Source organism: Cygnus atratus, chromosome 1 (genome assembly GCF_013377495.2).
Source record: "Cygnus atratus isolate AKBS03 ecotype Queensland, Australia chromosome 1, CAtr_DNAZoo_HiC_assembly, whole genome shotgun sequence".
NCBI lineage: Eukaryota > Metazoa > Chordata > Aves > Anseriformes > Anatidae > Cygnus > Cygnus atratus.
Window position 1 is genome coordinate 192774220 of NC_066362.1, and position 19212 is coordinate 192793431.

At 40.9% G+C, this 19212-nt stretch overlaps 1 protein-coding gene across 2 annotated transcripts in view; it reads right to left on the reverse strand.

The window, feature by feature from the left end:
* Nucleotides 1-19212, reverse strand: part of GRIA4 (glutamate ionotropic receptor AMPA type subunit 4) — a 224112-nt gene that overhangs the window by 14659 nt on the left and 190241 nt on the right. Inside the window, exon 14 of one of the 2 annotated variants that reach the window (XM_035542454.1) lies at nucleotides 1064-1178. The exons of the other annotated variant lie outside the window; for it this stretch is intronic. Within the exon in view, the coding sequence (XP_035398347.1) occupies nucleotides 1064-1178 (115 nt within the window). The remainder of the gene's footprint in view (nucleotides 1-1063; nucleotides 1179-19212) is intronic. 2 annotated transcript variants of the gene reach the window in all.

The window sequence follows — 19212 nt, forward strand, 5'->3', positions numbered from 1 at the left end:
AAGGAGGAAAGAAAATAGTAAGAAAAATATATGTAGGCAATTGTAAAGAAAGCTACATAAACTGTGTATGACAAATCCATCAGATGTAATCATCTGTATCTGACTAGCTCTGTGCCTGCACAGTTACCTGTGCAGCATTCTCTTATATATTGTTCACACACAAGCACATAAATAAATATTAATACACACTGCCTAGCACTGAAGGGGCATTTTTAATATCTTTATCCTTCCCCACTTTCATATCTTTCACTTTGACATCTTTGCCTCCTTTCAGCACAAGGCAGTTTCCCAAAAGGAAGCTGTGATGAAGCCAGGAAGCAGTGGCTCTCGCCAGGTAGAGGATCTGGAAATGCAGAAATAATAAGAAACTGTTACCACCTCAGCCTAAAATTCAGAGGTGGTGAAAGGCTGCAAATGCCACAGCTGAGAAGGATGTAAGTTCTGGGACTTTTCTGCATGATACATTCTGAGCAATTCTGCCTAGGAAACCACCATGGATTTGAGTTTGCAGGTAAGATATTATAAAAAGTCCATGCAAAGGTATTTCAGCTGAAATTTGCCCTCCTGTTCTGGATACCCCTGCAAAAATTATGATTTGTACCAGTACTGTTTGTGTCAATAGTGGATCTCTGAGCCTGGACCCTGCACTAGATTTCTGCTTGGAGACAGTTGCACTGATTTTCTTTACTGTCACTGAGAAATTATTTTGGGTCATACAATATTGTAGAAAATAAATCTGAGTTGATATTTGCTCCTGAAGGTTTCAAACTGCTTGTTCACAAGAGCAAGCTCTGAAAAAGGCTCATCACAATTTTAGAAGGTGCAGGTTTCTGAAAACTGGTGATAGATTTCATAGCAGGGAGCGTTTACGAGTTCCCTTTGGGATGCTTAAGCAAATGCAAATATTTTTGCTTTGACAGTAATTGCATACACCTAGATTTTGACTGCAGGTACTGGCAATGCCGTGATCCTGGAGAAGCTGTTTCGTTGCAGGTAAAACCCCAGCAGATGCACCAATTACTTTACATACTGTTTACCCGCTTTTGGTGACATTGAGGCTAACCTTGGAGTCACCTCCCCCGCTGCCACATTCTCCTTTGTCGTACCACCATTTGTTTTTCAATTTGTCCAAGAGGCCTTGTTCATTCAGTTTTAAAACTGCGAGGTTAACAGCATTTCTTGAAACGATAAAACATATTTTGTAAGAAACTGCACAGCTGTTAAGATGTTAGAAGGAATGAGGACTTAAGCTGTTTATAAGCTTGATCCACACACTAAATAAACCTCTCATTTCCATATTTCAAAGCCCTTGGCAGCACACATAATTGTAGTTACCTTCAAATGTGAAAAATGTGTTTCCTGTATAGGAATGATTTTCAGACTGGCTTGGATTTTAACAAGAAAATTCTATCAACCAACCAAAACAATTTTTGCAAAAACGATGATAAAACTCTGTCTGGAATTACGAATGATTTCCACAGATTTATTTGAATCTGTATTTAGAAAATCTACTTAGCGTGGGCCTAGGCTGATTTCTCAATTAAATGGGAAGATGCATTCCCATGTCCTACAGAAGAGAGAGGCAGCCAGCTTAGGCTTGGCCCTGCCCGTCTCTGTGCCAGGTACAGCTCTGAGGCGTAGCAGCATAATACTGCACAGCCTCGGGGACCTCTGGGATGGGGCTCCAGGGGCAGGTGGTGGGGAGCAAGGCACAGCTGAAGAGCAGTGCTAATAGCGTGATGCAGCCTCCAGCCAGTTGACTGAAAATGCTGCACGAAAAGGTGCCTGGAGTCTTGCCCGCCTGAAGCTTCACCACCTGCTTTAGTCACATCCATGCATTTGGGATGAAGGCTCAAGAGGAGTCCCACTGCCTTCGCACAGAAGAAGCTTGGAGGAAATGCAGGACCTGGGGTCTAGCTTAGTCCTGCAACTCTAGGGACTCCCCTGCGGTCCTGGGAGAGCAGCTGGTGTCCCTCACCACCCTTGGTGGGCAGGAAGGTGGAGATGGAGGACATCCTCTCCAGGGATGGTGAAGCTGGAGGACATCCTCCCTGGGGAAACCTGGGGATGGTGCAGCCAAGCAGAAGCTCAAGTGCCCATTGAAAGGGTGTTGAGATACAAGCGGGTGGTTGGGCCATGCTGGTGACTGCTCCCTGCAGGGTTTACACACATTGCACAGTCACTGGGTGGAAGATGAATCCTGCAGCACAGTGGCATAGGCAAAACAGGCTGAAAGGGGCTCCACGACACATGGTGTCCTCTAAATTGGGTTTAGTGTTCTTCTTCCAGGTGAGAGAAACACCAGTTTGGGTCTGTCCAGGTTTTGAACCCTTACCACCATGAAGGCTAATCACCAATTCTGTATGATATGAAGTCCAGGCTATTGGGACCACACTGAAATTTAGGCAAGAAAGGGACACAGATGGTTGTGGGATGGGGCTGCTTCTGCCCGTGCTCTGAGGTTTTCCTTTAGGCATCCACAGAGCACTGAGATTGGACAGCAGAGGGCAGACACTAGAGATCACCATATAAACCCAGTAAGGCACCTGGATTTATGATAGGAGCTAACATCCCTGTATGACATTTTAAAAGCAGTTGACAAATAATTTGTCAAGGCACTTATGCAGCCTTCATCACTTGCTGAGGAAGGTTTGCACTTGTTTAAGTGTATGACTTCCTGTTGTTATTACTAACAGCCTCAACAGTCATATATCCTAATGGTAAACAACTACATCAATATTTATAAATAAATAATTATATAATTAATAAATAAATTTTAAATTCATTAAATTCATCAATTCATTTTTCCATGTTCAAAGGTCCCTAGCGCACCCATACCTGCCAGACACGTACATTGCTTCTGGTGGGTGTCTGCCCAGGCTTGCCTGTGGATGTGCAGAGGTATGTGGAGCAATGGAGTCAAATCCTTGAGGCATCCTATGCCTCTGCTGGGAGAGAAGTGTCTGTCGCAGTAGCTTAACTACTACTCTTCAGGGGCAACACGAAGTTGAGAAAAATTGAGTTCTTCTTTTTGAATCTGTTTAATACTGTCAAGATCTGTCAGTCAGGCAAGAGCTGTATCTGTTAATGGCATCTTCCTCTCATCAATTACGAGAGGATACAGTACCTTAAGAGCTCTTGCAGAAGGGTTGAGGAGGAGAGATCCTCTGGTGACAGGGCTCCAGCTGATCTTATGGCACCAGAAGCTACCAGGGCGTAATTCGCCCTCTCTAGAGAAGTCTGGTCTCTCATCCATGAGGGTCTCTTCTTGTGTTAGAATGGATGTTTTTTTCTCATTCATTAAGAGAGAGATATTCTTGGCAGACAAGTACAGACAGCAGTATTTCACAGCTCATGGAGCCTTCCTTGCAACACTCGCCCTGTTTGTGGGACTAGTGTTGGCTTTAGGACATACCTCCACTATCTGGTAACAGCTTTTCATATAGCTCCTGCTGGAACCAAGACAGGTCTTTGCTCAGGAAATCTGGAAACAGCTTTTGTGTAGAACTGGCCTCACCTAGCTTCACTGTTGTTACATTTACATGGTATTTTCAATACGGATAGAATAATTGCTTGTCTGTCCCTGAAAGTGCAAACAAGAACTGTAGGCTGTAGTGGGAGTGATAACAGACTGCTCTTTGTGGATAAAGCTTTAAGGGGAATTTAGCAGCCAGTCTGACAAATGTGATTTTGTATAAGTGCTCTAATTATGGTTCACACTCCAGAGGGAGAGGAGAAATTGCAAAATAGGAATGAAATTGTTCATTTGTCCCTTTTGTTCTTGGAAGCAATTGCTTTTGAACCAGTCATATTTACTACAGATTTTTCCTACTCAGCTTTTAGTTTCAAACACTGCTTTTTGCCTCTTTGCCCCACTCAGAAAGATAATGGCGTGGCCAGCCCTGCCACTTAGCAGACATATTTCTAGTATACTAAATGTAAATTTTACCTTTGTAAGGACTTTGGGACTGAGACATAAATGAAAATTATCCTAGAAACACTGTTTCTTTGATGCTGATCAACACTACTTATTCAGAAAATGGCTTCAGTGCATAGCTTGAGCCTGCTCTCTGCAGAGTCAATGTCAAAACTCCTGTTCCTTTCAAGAGGAACCAAACCAAGGTCTAATTTAATGCTGCTGTGTCTAATTGTCATGCTGGGTAGCAATAACATAAACAACTGCCTTGACAGTGCTACAGATGCAGGCAGAAGTGTTCATTCCAGTGAAGGATGAAGTATATCTCAAGGAATATCAGTAATGCTCCATTCAATGAGCCACTTAAGCACAGTCCTGTTTTAAAGCAGATTGGAAGCCCTATCAATCAATTTATCTGTAAAAGCATCTTCATATTATTTCCTCTAAGCTGTAGTTTTTCAAGTATGAACACTAAAGCTCATTGAATTAGACAATGTCCTTCTGCTTTCATAAAACTTCTGAAAGTTTTTATTCAATCATTATAATACCTTGGGTTGCCTGATAGCTTACAACTTTTTGCCCTCAGCACTGTAAATCCCTTTAGGCTTCAGAGTTTTTCAAGCTTTTCAAATTAATGTCTACTTTGGCCTTTTATATGGCTGTTCAAAGATGAATAAAAAACTACTACGAAAATTTATTTGACAATTAATATAAATTCTCATGTTTAATGCTCATTTTGAAGGGGAAGAGCTTTTCTACTTCCAAATGTTTGAATTTATCCTTCAAAACATTAAAGATTATTAAAGATTTTTTTTTCATGGTCATTTAGAGAAGCTACAGCTGGTTGATAGTAATCCTAGAATAATAAATAAATAAATGAAACCCATTCATGAGAGGGTTATTTAGCTGGGTTATTAGACAGTTTCACGGCACAATAGAGAAATGGAAATAAAAAGGATGATGAAGTAAATGTGGATTTAAGCTGCAATCATTGCTCTGAAATTAAACTGTATTGTTTATAAATGTAACACATTATTTTCCTCATCATGTCTAGTAGGCCATGTAAAAACAGGTTAGTTTCACACCGCTTTCTCTGTTGCTTTGTTATCCAGGTCCACCTCAACATGTGGGAACAATTTCCTTCTGGTCAGCAAAACACAGAGAACACTGCTGTATCTCACACAGAAATGTCATAATTGAGACCCTGATAGGTGCAACAGTGACTGCATTGAAAATTATGTACCAGAGACCTCAGTATGAATTTACAGCCATGCTAGATTGTTCATACTCAGCCTAGACAGTGCTTCATTCTGCCACAGAGGAAGACATTTTGAAACTTGGCAATCTGTGGCAGAAATGTTGTTCTTTAAATGATGATCTTTCATCATGAAAGAATAAGACTGAATCCTTGATTCCACATTTAGGCAAAACTCCCATTGAAGAACAATTTGTTCCTCAATAAAGGAATTGAAAGCTTTGCAAGAGTAAGGGCTTAACAGTAGAAAGTAGGCAAGTGCTTTAATATTTGACTCTTAATCCTTGCTGTCATTGCACAATCCTGCATTTTCTATTACGCAGAAGAAAAGGGAGTCCTTGTATGCAGTCATCACACCAATTCAGCCAAAACTGCAGCGCTCTGTTTTACAATGATTCCTCACTTCACTATTATGTGACTGCATGGACAGTGATTCCAATGTATGGATCACAGCTCTTTGTACGCTGCCTCTAGTTCTGCAGTGTGCAAAACTTGATGAGAATTAAATCATTCTCACTCAATTAAAATCACTTTCTATCTCCCAATAAATAGTTAAATCTGTTCAAAATGCTAGTGTCACTTTCCACCCCCCCCTCCTCCAAGAGCCTATTTGTGCCACCTGCAGATAAGCCTTTCATAGTCAGCAGAAGATAAAACTACACAGACAGATGACTGCACCTACACAGCCCTTTCCGAAACAACATCTACAGCACCAGATAGGGGTAACGGGTCTACCACCCAAAAGAATGGCAGCAGCATGCTTGCCCAAAGCCCAGAAAAGAAGGAAGAGAGGTTTGCTTTGCCTTCCAATGAGTTTGGGTCACAATAACAGTTGACAGACAACCCATCTACTAGACTTCAGTCGGTACAAAGCAGTGAGGCAGGCATTCAACAAATGACCAAATGCCATGGCACACAACACCATGGCATTTAGCAATTATACGCTGAAATGCAAGAGGGGCTGATACACACAAAGGCCCCTAAACCACAAGGGAATGAGACAGATGCCCAGGCTGGGGACCACAACAGGCAGCACAGAATCATACAAAATCACAGAATAGCTTGGGTTGGAAGGGACCTTAAAGGAAGGGACCATCTGGTTCCAACCCCCCTGCCATGGGCAGGGACACCTCCCGCCAGACCAGGTTGCTCAAAGCCCCATCCAAACTGGCCTTCCAGGAATGGGGCATCCACAGCTTCTCTGGGCAACCTGTTCCAGTGCCTCACCACTCTCATAGTCAGGATTTTTTTCCTTTATCTAATCAAAATCTATGGTCTAAAACCACTACTCCTTGTCCTATCACTACACTCCCCGAACCAGGAGTGCTGCTGAAAATCTGAGACAGCCACAGGGGAACAGCATGGGAGGGAGCACCAAATGATGCCCAATGCACTGTTTTAAGTGCATATTTCAGCACTGCGACTGAGCATCTAAAGCAACCAGAAACACACACAAGAACAGCATCTTTCATGGTAAGGTCAGGCCCGTTTTCAACAGTCTGACGCTCAGAGCACCAGCACATGCAATAGATAGCAAAGGCTCTCCCCAGCCTGATTAGACATGAACACGTATCCACAGTCTCAAACACAGCTGCTCCCCAAATTCCCCGATGCACAGTTGTTCTGCAATGGCTAGAAAACACCACAGTCAGCACTACCTGTGAAGGCCATGTGGAGGAGTTAGCCTTGGCCCGAGCACATTTAGCAAAGGAAATCTCCTCCAGGAAGCCAGGTCACAGAATACCCATTTCTGAATACTAAGTGGCCTAAAGTCACAGACAGGTCCTCAGGTACTCATTACAGCAAAGGCAGAATCTCTGCTGGGAGCATTTAATAGCCATTTTTTAAGCAACCAGTAGAGTTTTGCCAGGGAAACTTAAATGTCTTAGCTATTTAAACCGGTTTGACATTTTCCTGAATCTCTTTCCTGAACTTAGACTCATAAATCCTGTGTAATGGGCACTTTAGATGCCAAAATACTTCACTGAATGCTGGGCCGACTCCTGGAGAAATTCTGCCTTTGCCTTCACTGACGGCGGCGCCGCTCTGTCACTGAATTCTTCTGGGGATGTTGTTCACAATAATTAACAAGCAGGAAGTGTAAAAATGCCATGAATCACTAAGGAGACTCTACACACACACAGACAACTCTGTTTAAACTGCAGCTGCGCTGCATGTCGTATCATCCCACCACTGCTGTTGCCACTGCTGCAGCTCACTGAGGCAGAAGCACAGACCCTGACCATCTAAAAGGCTTTTCTCAAATCCTTCTCACAGGGATTGGAAAGCCTCAGAAATCATTCAGCTGCTAAGAAGTGACATCGTGCAGAGGGATGCCACCTCTCTTTAACCTTAGATCCTTCAAACGTACAGCAAACCTCAAACAACAGCAGAAATTTAAACAAGTAAATCACCACAGGAGCACGAGAAGCAAGGTATGGACTAACTGGAAAAATACAGGGTTTTGTTTTCTATTTCAGTAAAATCCCTGACTGGGTTGTCATATATGTTTGTTATACATATATAAAAATATATCCTAGTGGTGACTGGCTCGAAAGAGGGACTGGCCAATAAGGTGCTGCACAAAGGGAAGTGAAGCCATGGGTGCAGTGGTGAGAAATTCACCAAAAGAACAAGTTTTCCCTGAGTCCACCATATCAAAGCCAGAGACACATTAGCAGATGATGATGCCTCTCAAGCAACACAACGATCATCCTCTCCTTTGCACTTTGGGTGGCTCTCCCTGCAGCTACCTGCAGATACAGCCAAGCCACTCGATGTTCGTGGCTTGGTCTGGAGGGTCCCCTTGGGACACAGCAGAGAGCAGCTGGTGAAGCCGAGTGACCTTACTTCAGTGATGTGAGCTGCAGTTACTCCCTTATGATCTGATCTGCATCCAGCTCAGGTGGCTCCGGAAGTGGAGGCCACAGCTGCCTCCCCTCGCCACGCAATCGAGTGCTTCCTGGATGCAGCTGAGGATCTGGCTTAGACCTATTTAGTGAAACACAAGCGGGCGCATTTGTATGGCTTGTTTGTATTATCTGTTCAAACCATTTTAAATGGGAAGAAATTAAAATGCAACCTTACAAAGCAAAAAAAAATGAAAACATGCCTGTCTTCTGAGCTATTTATTTTAACCGTGTTTTGAAAAAGTGCTGATGGCAGATTGTAACACTACACAAATGCAGCACAGTTTAAGGGTGTTTGACAATTCATCAAGAGAAATTAAGTGTAAAGCTTCATGGCACTGGCTGAATGTATTTAATAAATTAGGAATGAAACAAGCACTCTGTTAATGAGGAAGATGTAGCCAAAGCTTACATCATTCCATACTCAGAAGGCTTGAAGGATCGATCAATAATGCAAATATTAAAAATGGGAGCTAACTGCAAGAGCATTTTTACAAGAAAAACAACCCAAATTTAAAATACAAAGGGCCAACTTTGAAATCATGTTTTTTTTTAAGCACATTCAGAAATTTATGGGAATAATTTTCGTACTGGATTTATGAAGGTTTGCATGCTCTAATGCTATTTAATTGAAAAAACAAAACACTACACATATCAAAATATTTTCATGTGTATCTAGTAGCGCAAACAACATAGAGGCCTTGGAACCTGCTCAGATAGCTCACCCATCATTTATATTCAATAAAGAACTACTAGTATTCAAGTTGTAAGTTTTCACGATGATATTAGCTCTACTGCAGTAGATCTCTCAGGATTTTCTGCTAAAATCTTCCACTGCTATGTACATGCTTTTCAGAGAAAGGACATGACCCACCACCTCAGGTGAGTGTCCAGGCCCAGCAGAGGACCCACCAGGACAGAAGGTGTCTTTTCAATTCCATCTCGCAAAACTGAGTGGCCTGTAGGAAGCTAACTCTTGCAGAAAACCCATGGGCAGGTTGTGTCCCTTGCATCATTTTTTTTTTTAGAAGCTATCACTTATACATGTTATTTAAAAATCCCCTGTTAAATTGCATTGAAATCACCTCTTACGGAATAATATCTCCAAATATTTTACAAAAATTAAGAATAAATAAGAGTACATATATATTGTTATTCTTTGTTTAGAGATGAGAAATTTAAAGCAAAGTTCAACTACTTTCCGACTGTGGCTAATTAAAATAATCACATCCCTCCTCATTTAGCCATCCAAATAAGATGGTTAATTTCCAGGGGCACTGAGCATTTACAGGTTCTATGTATATCCTACGTACGCAGCTCAGTTACTTGAACTGAGCTTTGTAAACAAATATGAGCCAAACTCTTACACCTTGAGGATCAGCAGGAGTTCCAATTAATGGGAGACCCACTGCTGTTAAAAATTGCTATAGCTACTTTGAATTCAAAGAAGTTCTGACAATTTACACCAGCTAGAAGTCTGATTATTGTAGTTTAAAATATTTATATAAATTGAAAGCTGTTTTGCAGCAAGATACTCCAATTACAGTATGCAAACGCTTCTTGGCACAAACAATTAAATATGTATTTTGCTTGGGTAAAAACAACAGCAGTTGACCTGGGAAGGCAACTCAGCTTGCTTCTCAGTTTTATGCAAAGCTTTGCTGTAAATAAAAAACACGTAAAATTGTCCCTGGGGTAATTCCTCATATCGGTTCGGCAGACAGTCTTTAGCAGAAGCAGAAACACTAGCTTCTCTCAACTCTGAGCTATTTTAATTTTGGCTAACAACTACCTAATCCTGTTCTCGTGGAACAATGCCACTTTTCAAAGTGCAATTTTTCTTGCTGGTTTCAGCATAAACAGGATTATGCGAATAGGCCATGCAGCCCAACACCTGCAACTGAAAATATGTTTTAAAGACTTGAGTGGGATTTTTCAAAAGTGTCTTAGCACTGGTATAACTGTTTCCACAAAGTTGGAATTGCATTGAGAATGGGTTTAGCCCACTGCTGACTGCTTGAAACTCTCTCTCACCTTTGAAATTTTGGAATCCCGAGCCCTTTACTTTGTTTATACATTTTATAGTGCTAAAAGCATTTAAAATATTTAAAAATGGGAAATGTTTAAAATGAGCATTTTCAAATACAAACCCCAAATATACCTAACTCCTTCAGACAGGGTAACACTCACCTCTGGCATGGTCAGCACAAAGCTTTTTGACTTTTCACACCGTAGATGAAGCAGTTCTCCACTCACGGCCTTGTCACAGCAGGGTTTGGATGCTGTTTCTCCTGCCTCTCCAGTAATTCCTAAATTTAGGGGCATGCAGCTGAGAGAAAATGGTAGCTTTGGCAAGGTTTGTGGCCAGGGCACAGGATGTGGGGCAGTGCCAGGGAGCACTGGCTTGTGGTGGGGGCCACAGCAATGGAGCTATACCACATCTCATGCCCTACCAGGAATGCTGCAGTTTACTGTCTGCACAAATGATCTTTTTTTTTTTTTTTTTTTTTTTTTTTTTAATGTATGGCTTGTTTTCAGCAGGCTCAAAAACATTATTCATTACTACTGATGCTGGCCAGCATATTTAAATGTGTTTTACATATCTTAGCTCTACTTGTAAAAGATTCTAAGTTTATGCTTCTGAATGACCCAGACTGACTGTTTTCATCCAGGAGGAGGCTAGGAAAAATGTGTCTCTTTTGGATGCAATTCGGTACTTATTGAATAGAAATAGGGCGTAGCTCCTTACAACCTAGAAAATGGTTCCTTCTTTACATCCACCTCAATAGGTTAGATACCACTGGTGGACTGCTCTACAGCCTATTAATATTGCACGCTCTGGCCACCTGACAAAAAGGAAGGTTTGGGTACATCAAAACCTTCCAGCACAAAGCGGGTGGCAGCTGTTTCAGCAGCTTCTAATTTTTCACTCCATTCCACGTCCCAGCAGCAGCAGAAACACTGTGCCTTGGACTGAGCATTACACAGCTTTCATCCTCAGGAAGACCAAGAACAGGAATCACCTGTCCTCGGAAGAAATGGTACTGTGACCTCCAGAAAGGCAGAACTCGCAGTACAAACCATGAAGAGTAAAATAAACTGTTGGACTCACTGCAAAAATTAGTTTTTCTGATTCCTAACTAGCCACATTTCTCAACATGCTTTATAATCATATGTTCTCTGGGTAGCAGTGTAGGTAATATAAAAAAAAATAAGATCTTTCTAAATACAACACTGAGTTTCTCTGGCATTTTTGGATACTTTCAAATCTGAAAATGTTTGCAAGGATTTCACAATCAGGCTTCTGCAACTTTTTACTCATGCCAGGCTGCATGTCATTCCTTATGAACACAGAATGGCAGGATGGATAAGAGGAACTACTCTTAATTTTACATGACCTTGTCCTGTTATTCTAGTCCTTAAGACATGTAGCTGCATTTCCTTCCTCATAAGCAGCAAGACTTCATAACAGCAACTGATTCTTTTAACATGTTAGAGATGTTTAAGATTAAGAAAAGGTAATCTGCTGTCTACCTTGATATGTAGGAGAGTTTTTACAATTAAATAATGTGCAAATTAACCTTTGTCAAGCAAATACCAAGGACTTTTCAATAACAAACCACAAAGGAAATTAGTAGATTGAGAACTAACAAATTAAGATAATATTGTTTACTTCAGTAGGACAATATCTAGGAGAAGCAAAAGATGATTAAATGAGCCCTTTTTCACTTGTGGAATGCTGTCTCCCTTTCCATGTATCTATCGTTTAAATGACAGCATATAGAATTTCAACTGTATTAATAAGATAAATTATACGCAAGTGTCATGGGTTTGGCTAGGATAGAGTTAATTTTCTTTGTAGAGGGTCACATGGTGCCTTGTGTTGAATTTAGGATGAAAATAAAGTTGATAACACACCAATGTTTTAGCTGTTGCAGAGCACCACTTACTCAGACCCAAGAGCTGTTCAGCTCCTGGTGCTACCCTGCCAGCGAGGTGCCTGGGGGTGCACAGGGAGCTGGGAGGGGACACAGCCAGGGCAGTTGGCTTTGCAATGTTAATATTTAATTTTTATGAATGCTTAGGCCAATAAAATTTGGTTGTCTTTAGTAACTTGGTTTAGATAGGCAATAATTACTATTCCTACTGCTAAATTATTTATCATTGTTTTCTCTATAATGAAATTAAGGCACTTTAAATCCTTTACACTAGTGATTGGTGTGTCACTAGTATTGACTGGCATTATCTAAGTCACACAAAATTATTAGGTTTTAGAATTATTTACTAGCTTAATGTAGGCTTTCTCTTAAATAGAACTGCTATTAACAAAAAATAGAGAATTGCACCTGCATGTGGCATTATTTGCTTTCTTCACAACAGGAATAGAGTGACTTCTACAAGTAAAGATGCTTGACTGAGAATCTGTGCACACCTTTTTCACAAGCTACCTCACTGTCAGCTTAAGATGCTCCATAAACGGTGACAGAAGTCCTCCGTCCTAGCTAACATTTCTGGGATGTCCTCAGGAGAAGATTCCTACAAAATGACTTGCATTTAACCACTTTTAGGGTGACAGAAAATGTAAGCATCTGTGGCAAGAGCCACACTGAGAGAAAAAGCCTGCTGGCATCCTCTCAGAAGCTGCAACTGAAAAAAAAAAAAACAACAAAAAAACAAAACACAACACAACTTATTACTATTACTGTTCCCAGGTTTTTGAAGAGTAGCCAGATTCAGCTGAATTTATTTATTTTTATTTTAGAAACCAAACTATTTTAGGTTTCTGTTTCCAATGAACACCAATCTTTTGCCCATCTGGTTGGACTTTCAGCCATCCTAGTCTACCTCAAGAAGAAAGAAGTATGAAGTGACAGCAAAGCCAAATACCATCGGCATACTGTACAGTACTGAAAATGCTGTAATACAAGCAGTCTGTTTGTTCAGTATTTTTTTCCTTGTGAGGACAGTAACCTGATGTGGGAAAGCTATAAGGCAAAATGCAGTTTGCTTCTGAGAGAATTCATTCATTGACATCAGTGTCCACAAAGGTATTAACCTGACATGGCCACTATGTCAGAAGCCATTGGTAACACTGAGGAATTGGCTGATTTTTGGTGTTGCCAGAAGCAGACCACTAACTCATAAGATCTGCATGGCTGGGGCACTGTGATGAGATCTAAAATTAGACTGAGAAGAGGCATGAGAATTTTCTGTATCATTACATGCTTCTTTGCGACTTCTTTCTGATGTTCTTCAGAAAGAAGGATTACAAAGAAGGAAATACATGGAAAGATCCCTGCTAAGAGATGGTTTCTTAAGCTTTGGTCTAATTACAATGCACTTTGAAGTTCATAATTTTAATTAGAAGTGGGGACTGAGAGAAACATAGGGGTCCATTCCCCAGGTGGGAACTCTACCTGCAACTGCAATGCAAGCAATAAATAATACTGCATAACTTGAGCCTTAGTGAAGTGCTGGATTGTGTTTTGCCTAATGGCAGATCAATACCATACAAATGAAGCAATTACAGTTGTGTCATATAAAGCCTTTTTTGGTCAGCAGCCAAAATGGGGATTAGTTGGAAGAGTTCCTAGGACTTTCTGTCTGAATATTATCGCAGAAGTTAATGAGGAAGATCTGATAGGCAGAGACAAGCATCAACAGTGCCAGCAACCAGAGAAGATGGTCGGCCCAATAGCCAGTCTGCTGATAATTAAAATGCCCTGAAGCCAGCAGAACATCAGTTGAAGATCAGGTGAAATTATTACACAAGGGCAATCCAATCCCTTTGGCAACCAGCTGTTGCCACCACTGGTACAGACATGCACACAGCAGGAAATGCAAATGCACCAGCACTCATAACCAGGTAGACTAAACACACTCACAGGTAACACTAATAAACTTGTGACATTTCAAACATAAGCAGCCAGGCTATAGAGACTACAAAGCACACAAATTACTGACAGATCTCTACAGTGGACAGGGAGATCCAGCTATTGCAATTGTTGTCACCCTGAATACTTGCCCACTTGCCATGTATTTTTAATAAAAAAGCAGGAGGAAAGAGGGTACACTGGTGATGGAGATTTCTCCCGTTGCTTTCTAAAGTGAAGACAGAACAACACGTGTTCATAGAGCACTGTTTATAAACCATCAGCTGAAGTTACTTTTTGTCTGTTGTTTTGCCTCTAAAACAGTCTCTTTGATCAAAGACATGGATAAACCTACTGAGGGGTTCATTCTGAAGCACACACCTCCATGGACTTGAGATAAGAATACAAACATCTCATGTAGGAATGAACTTTATATATTCACAGCACAGTAAACACTATGCTATTAATCTTCACTATTCTTCTAAGACTGATGGGCAATTGTCATTACCCTCAATTTGCAGAGGTAAAATTGAAGCCAGAAGGTGAACTGACCTCTGCCAAGACTCCCAGGAAATGGGGGCAGGATCATAATTATGCTCATCAGTATGGCATGACTTCCAGCCTCTTGCTCAGTCACTTCACTGCCTCTCAGAAATCTTTGGGCCTTCTCAGGCAAGAATTTACAGAATTTTGCCTTCTGGCCTCCCAGTGAAAGTCACTTACTTACTACAGATAGACTAGATAGGCTGTGCACATGCTCTCAATTCAGTCTTTACCCATGAGGTTTTCCTGATTTTTCTGTTTACCCTGCCAAAAGTGAGAGAGAGCCAACCCAAGTTCTCTGACTCCCCAAATAAAAAAACTTTTCCACTTTTTGACCCTGCTGTTAGGGTTTCCACAGATGTGCTTGCTCTCAACCACTCAGCAGTTCTGTAGGGTCACTTAGTAACTTAAGGGCTCCCTGTGCCCTGGGAAAGCAGAGATACTCAGCACTGCCACCTCATTGAGTTCACATACCCTTACTCTATTTTGCATTTCCAGCATGGGGCTGGGATTTAGATGAGATCAAATGACTGACTTTTAATTCACAGAAATCATAACTGCAGGCTGGTGGTTAGGAGCAACTTTTGTACAAGCTGGGGAAAGACTTTTACTAGGAAGGAAACTTACACAACCCCCTCCATAAGCTCCTGCCACTTTCTGAATGCTCCTGGAGTTCCAGGAGATTAAATGTGATGGCTGGAGATGTCCAACCTGTAATGTCACAAAAGGATCACAGGATAGCACAAGCTGGAAGAGAGCTCAGGAGGTCTCTGCTCCTGCTCACAGCAGGCTCAGCCCTGAGGTCAGACCAGGCTGCTCAGGGCTTTGTCCAGTTGTGGTCTGAAAACCTCTGAGGATGGACAGTGCAAAACCTCTCTGGGCAAACAGTGCCACTGCCTGACAGTCCTCATGGGGAAAAAAATTTCTCCTTCTGATCCACTTCTGTTTCAGCTTATGTCCAATGTCTTTTATCTTCCTGACCTACACTGCCGCGAAGAGCCCAGCTCCATCTCCTCAATGACCTTCCCATAGGCTCTGGAGGCTGCCATCAGATCCTCCACAAAGTCATCTCTGCTCCAGGCTGAACAAGCCCAGCTCCCCCAGCTTCTCCTCACAGAGCAGGTGCTCCAGCTCCTGACCATCTTGATGAGCTTCTGCTGAAATTGCTTCAATTTATTGATGTTTTTCTTGAATTAGGAAGCCAAAAAAGGATGTGGTATTCTAGATGTGGTCTGAATGTTTGCAATTCTTTTATTTGATGCCATAATATCTTCTCTTGTGGTCTACAAATTGGATGAACTAAAAGCACTCTAATTGGAAACTACCCTGGATAATTGCCCACATCTAAAAGAGATGCCAAAAGTAGCAGCCTGTTTATTTAACTGTGGCAGGAAAAATTCTGAAGTCCTCAAGAAACCGTGATGACTTTCTGTTCACTTTCAACTACACTTTCATAGCCTGCGTTCACAGTATTTAAACTCTGCACAACTACAACTAATTGTCATGTGTTCATGTAGATTTAAAGGAGAAAAAAAAAGCAAACACAATAAACAACAACAAACCTTATTAGCAGGTGATGTTAGAATACAATTAAAATAATAACATACACTGATTGAAACCTGAGGACGTGGATCTTAGCATGGCGCATATGAATGTAGGCTAGTCCCTGAGCTTTATCCACAGAAGGAAATAATATTTTTAATTACAACTAATAAAGAAATGAGCATCAAACTACATCCTCATTCTTACTGCTTTGTGCTGCAACCAGTAAAACGCATTTTTGGAAATGCAGCACGAATTCAAAATTTTTGTTGAAAATGTAAGAACCTAGGTAATTGCCTGGTAGCATTTGCATTGTGGCACCTGAAATGTGGGTGTTTTCACTTACCCACACAAAACTGAGATATTATGTAGGAAATAACTTCCAGAAGTCCAACCACATCCAATGAGTTTTTCTGTAGACTCAATTTTAAGATCCAAAATTGATCTGAATCACACACGTCACAGCCTAAAATGCTATTGAAAGAATTTCCACACTGCTGTGTGCAAAATCAGTTGCCTGCATCCATAACAAGGAAGCCAAAGTCTCACTCTAAATGTAAGAGAGCCTCACTCTCTTAAGGCACACATGGTTGCAAATTTTGGCTTCACTGGATTGAACCATATAAGCAATAGATCAAAATGAGCCTAATGTATAATTATGTACACAGGAAGCCTATCCTGGAGGTAACAGATGGGCTGCCAGGCGTTGGGGATGCTCTCACCTGCAGCCCCTGCTCATCCCTGCTGCTCATAATGGAAGGTGCAAGGGAGATGGATCTTCCTGCACATATGCTATTCCTGGCTACATGAAAAAAAAAAAAAGAAGGAAGGAAGGAAGAAAAGAATGAAGAAAGAAAGGAATAAAGAAGGAAGGAAGGAAGGAATGAAGAAAGAAAGGAATGAAGAAGGAAGGAAGGAAGGAAGAAAGGAATGAAGAAGGAAGGAAGGAAGGAAGGAAGGAAGGAAGGAAGGAAGGAAGGAAGGAAGGAAAGAAGGAAGAAGAAACCCTGTCTTCTCTGGGTCCAGGAGGCAGATTATTCTTTTCACGTATCTTTTCAGAGTGGAAAGAAATAACTGAAGTATAACAATAAAACAGGTCTCTATGTAAGGTCAGGCTTGGAAAAAAAAAAAAAGCTCCCCTTTCATCCAGTTGACCTTTGGCTTTAAAGAAGTGCAGGGAAAATTGTACTCAAATATTGACTACAGAAAACTGTCAATCCTGCTGAAAGCTGTTAAAAGACAGTCCCACTCAACAAAAGAACACATGGCATTGTTTAACATGTGTGATTTGCTAAGATATAGTTAAACAGGATCTAAATCCCGTTTCAGTGATTTAAACTCTTACTGAGTGACTTAATTGAAAAGGTTAGCAGAGGAATGAAGGCAGAAGATGTAAGTAAAGCTTCTAGCTATAAAAATACACACAGACTTGCAGAAAGGATATCTAGAGACAGCTAACTGAGAAGAAGAGCACAAGTTTTGACTCCCTACCACAAACAAGGTAGACCAGTTCAGAGAAATGACTACTGATCAGCCATAAGTATTTGTTCTATCATGCAATCTTTTAAACTTGTGTTGGTTTGTGAGATACATACATGGTCATTTTTATCTGGAACCTGAGCACCTTGGGAACAGCTTGTTGATGTGGGGATATAGCTGCATTTTAGAGCTGAATCTTGTTCTGCACTTTCTTCATTGGGAACATCTTTTCACCTTGCCTTTTGTGACATTCACTCTCTCCATATTGCCTACTCTTTTGCTCAGTGTGCCAGTCTAAAATACTGTTCTCAGCTCAAAGAAACTCCATGAAAAAGAAAATAAACTTTTTTTTTTTTTTTTTTTCCTCCTTTTGGATTTCTCACAAGAGCCAAGGCTGCATATAGAAGACTAAATGGTCATTTTGTGTCTCTTGGGAGTCCATCTAGTACTTACTGCCAATTGGAAGTGGGCAGTTTTGCAACTACCACACAGATTAATTGCAAAAGGTTTTGAAGGTACTATTTGTTTCTCAAATGTCAGTTCCACAGAGAGTTATTGTTACGAGCCGCTGAGATGCCATTCAGTGCCCTGCTCCCTTGCTTTAGCCTACCTACAATTTACCTGGACAATTATTATCTTAGTGGGATAGGCCTTTTACTTGGTGGGAACTGTACCATCAACTTCAAAGCATACCTGGCTTGTGCCCTTAATGAATACATATTCTGAAGCCTGGCAGTTTTCTGGGAATTGACACCTAAACAGCCAGAGAGTTGTAATAAAAAGAAAAGACAGAAATAATAACGAGCTGCATTGTTAAAATATAATAGGCTGCATCTGGCCCTCTGCTGAGCTACTTTACAAGGGACGGAGGAAATGGCAGGGAAAAGGGCAGGAGAAATTTATTTCTGAGGTGCCAAGAAATAGATTTTTTTCCTCCAAGCATCTGCAGATCGGAAACAATGATAACCCTTTTGTATCCCACTGGCATACTCTGGGGATTAATTCTTATCAAGCCCTGGAAAACTTCCAGAAAGTCAGTAAGACATGTATACAGTAATGGTATCAGTATTTTTGAGAGATTTTGGTCTTCACTCACAGTTTTAGGGAAGTTCATTGATTATGTTTAAATATATAATATCCCTTTTTTTCCTGACACAGAAGTGAATAACCTGACAGATTTTATTTGGTCAAATTTGATATCATGAAGATCCTATTCTGTTTGCATTCAAATAAACCTGGAGCAGACAAACAAAAGGAGAAATATTTTTTTTTTCAATGCCTTGATTTCTTTTTGATTGTAGAAAATAAGCCTGCTATAAAACATGTTATGGTCCTGAGTACCACAGACTGGCCCCAACAATACTTCTATAAGGTAGCATAGAAATTCACATTTAGGAATCACTAAATATCAGAAGGACAAAGCTCCTGTAAAAATATCTTGTAAAAAAGGAAAACAAAGGAAAAAAAGAAGACCTCATTGTGCTGTTAAGCTCATGTTGAAGAAGAAAAGATGGAATGATAGTTTAACCTCTTGTCCTAAGATCCACTGCAAATTTAAGAATACGTACTGCCATTGCAATGTTTAGATAAAAATTACTTTTCTAGGCAGTAGTTTCATTGCTGTTTCCATAGCCTGCATCATTGCACTCATCACTGCAATATCTCCAGCTGTCTCTGTCCTGCTCAGAAAGTTTG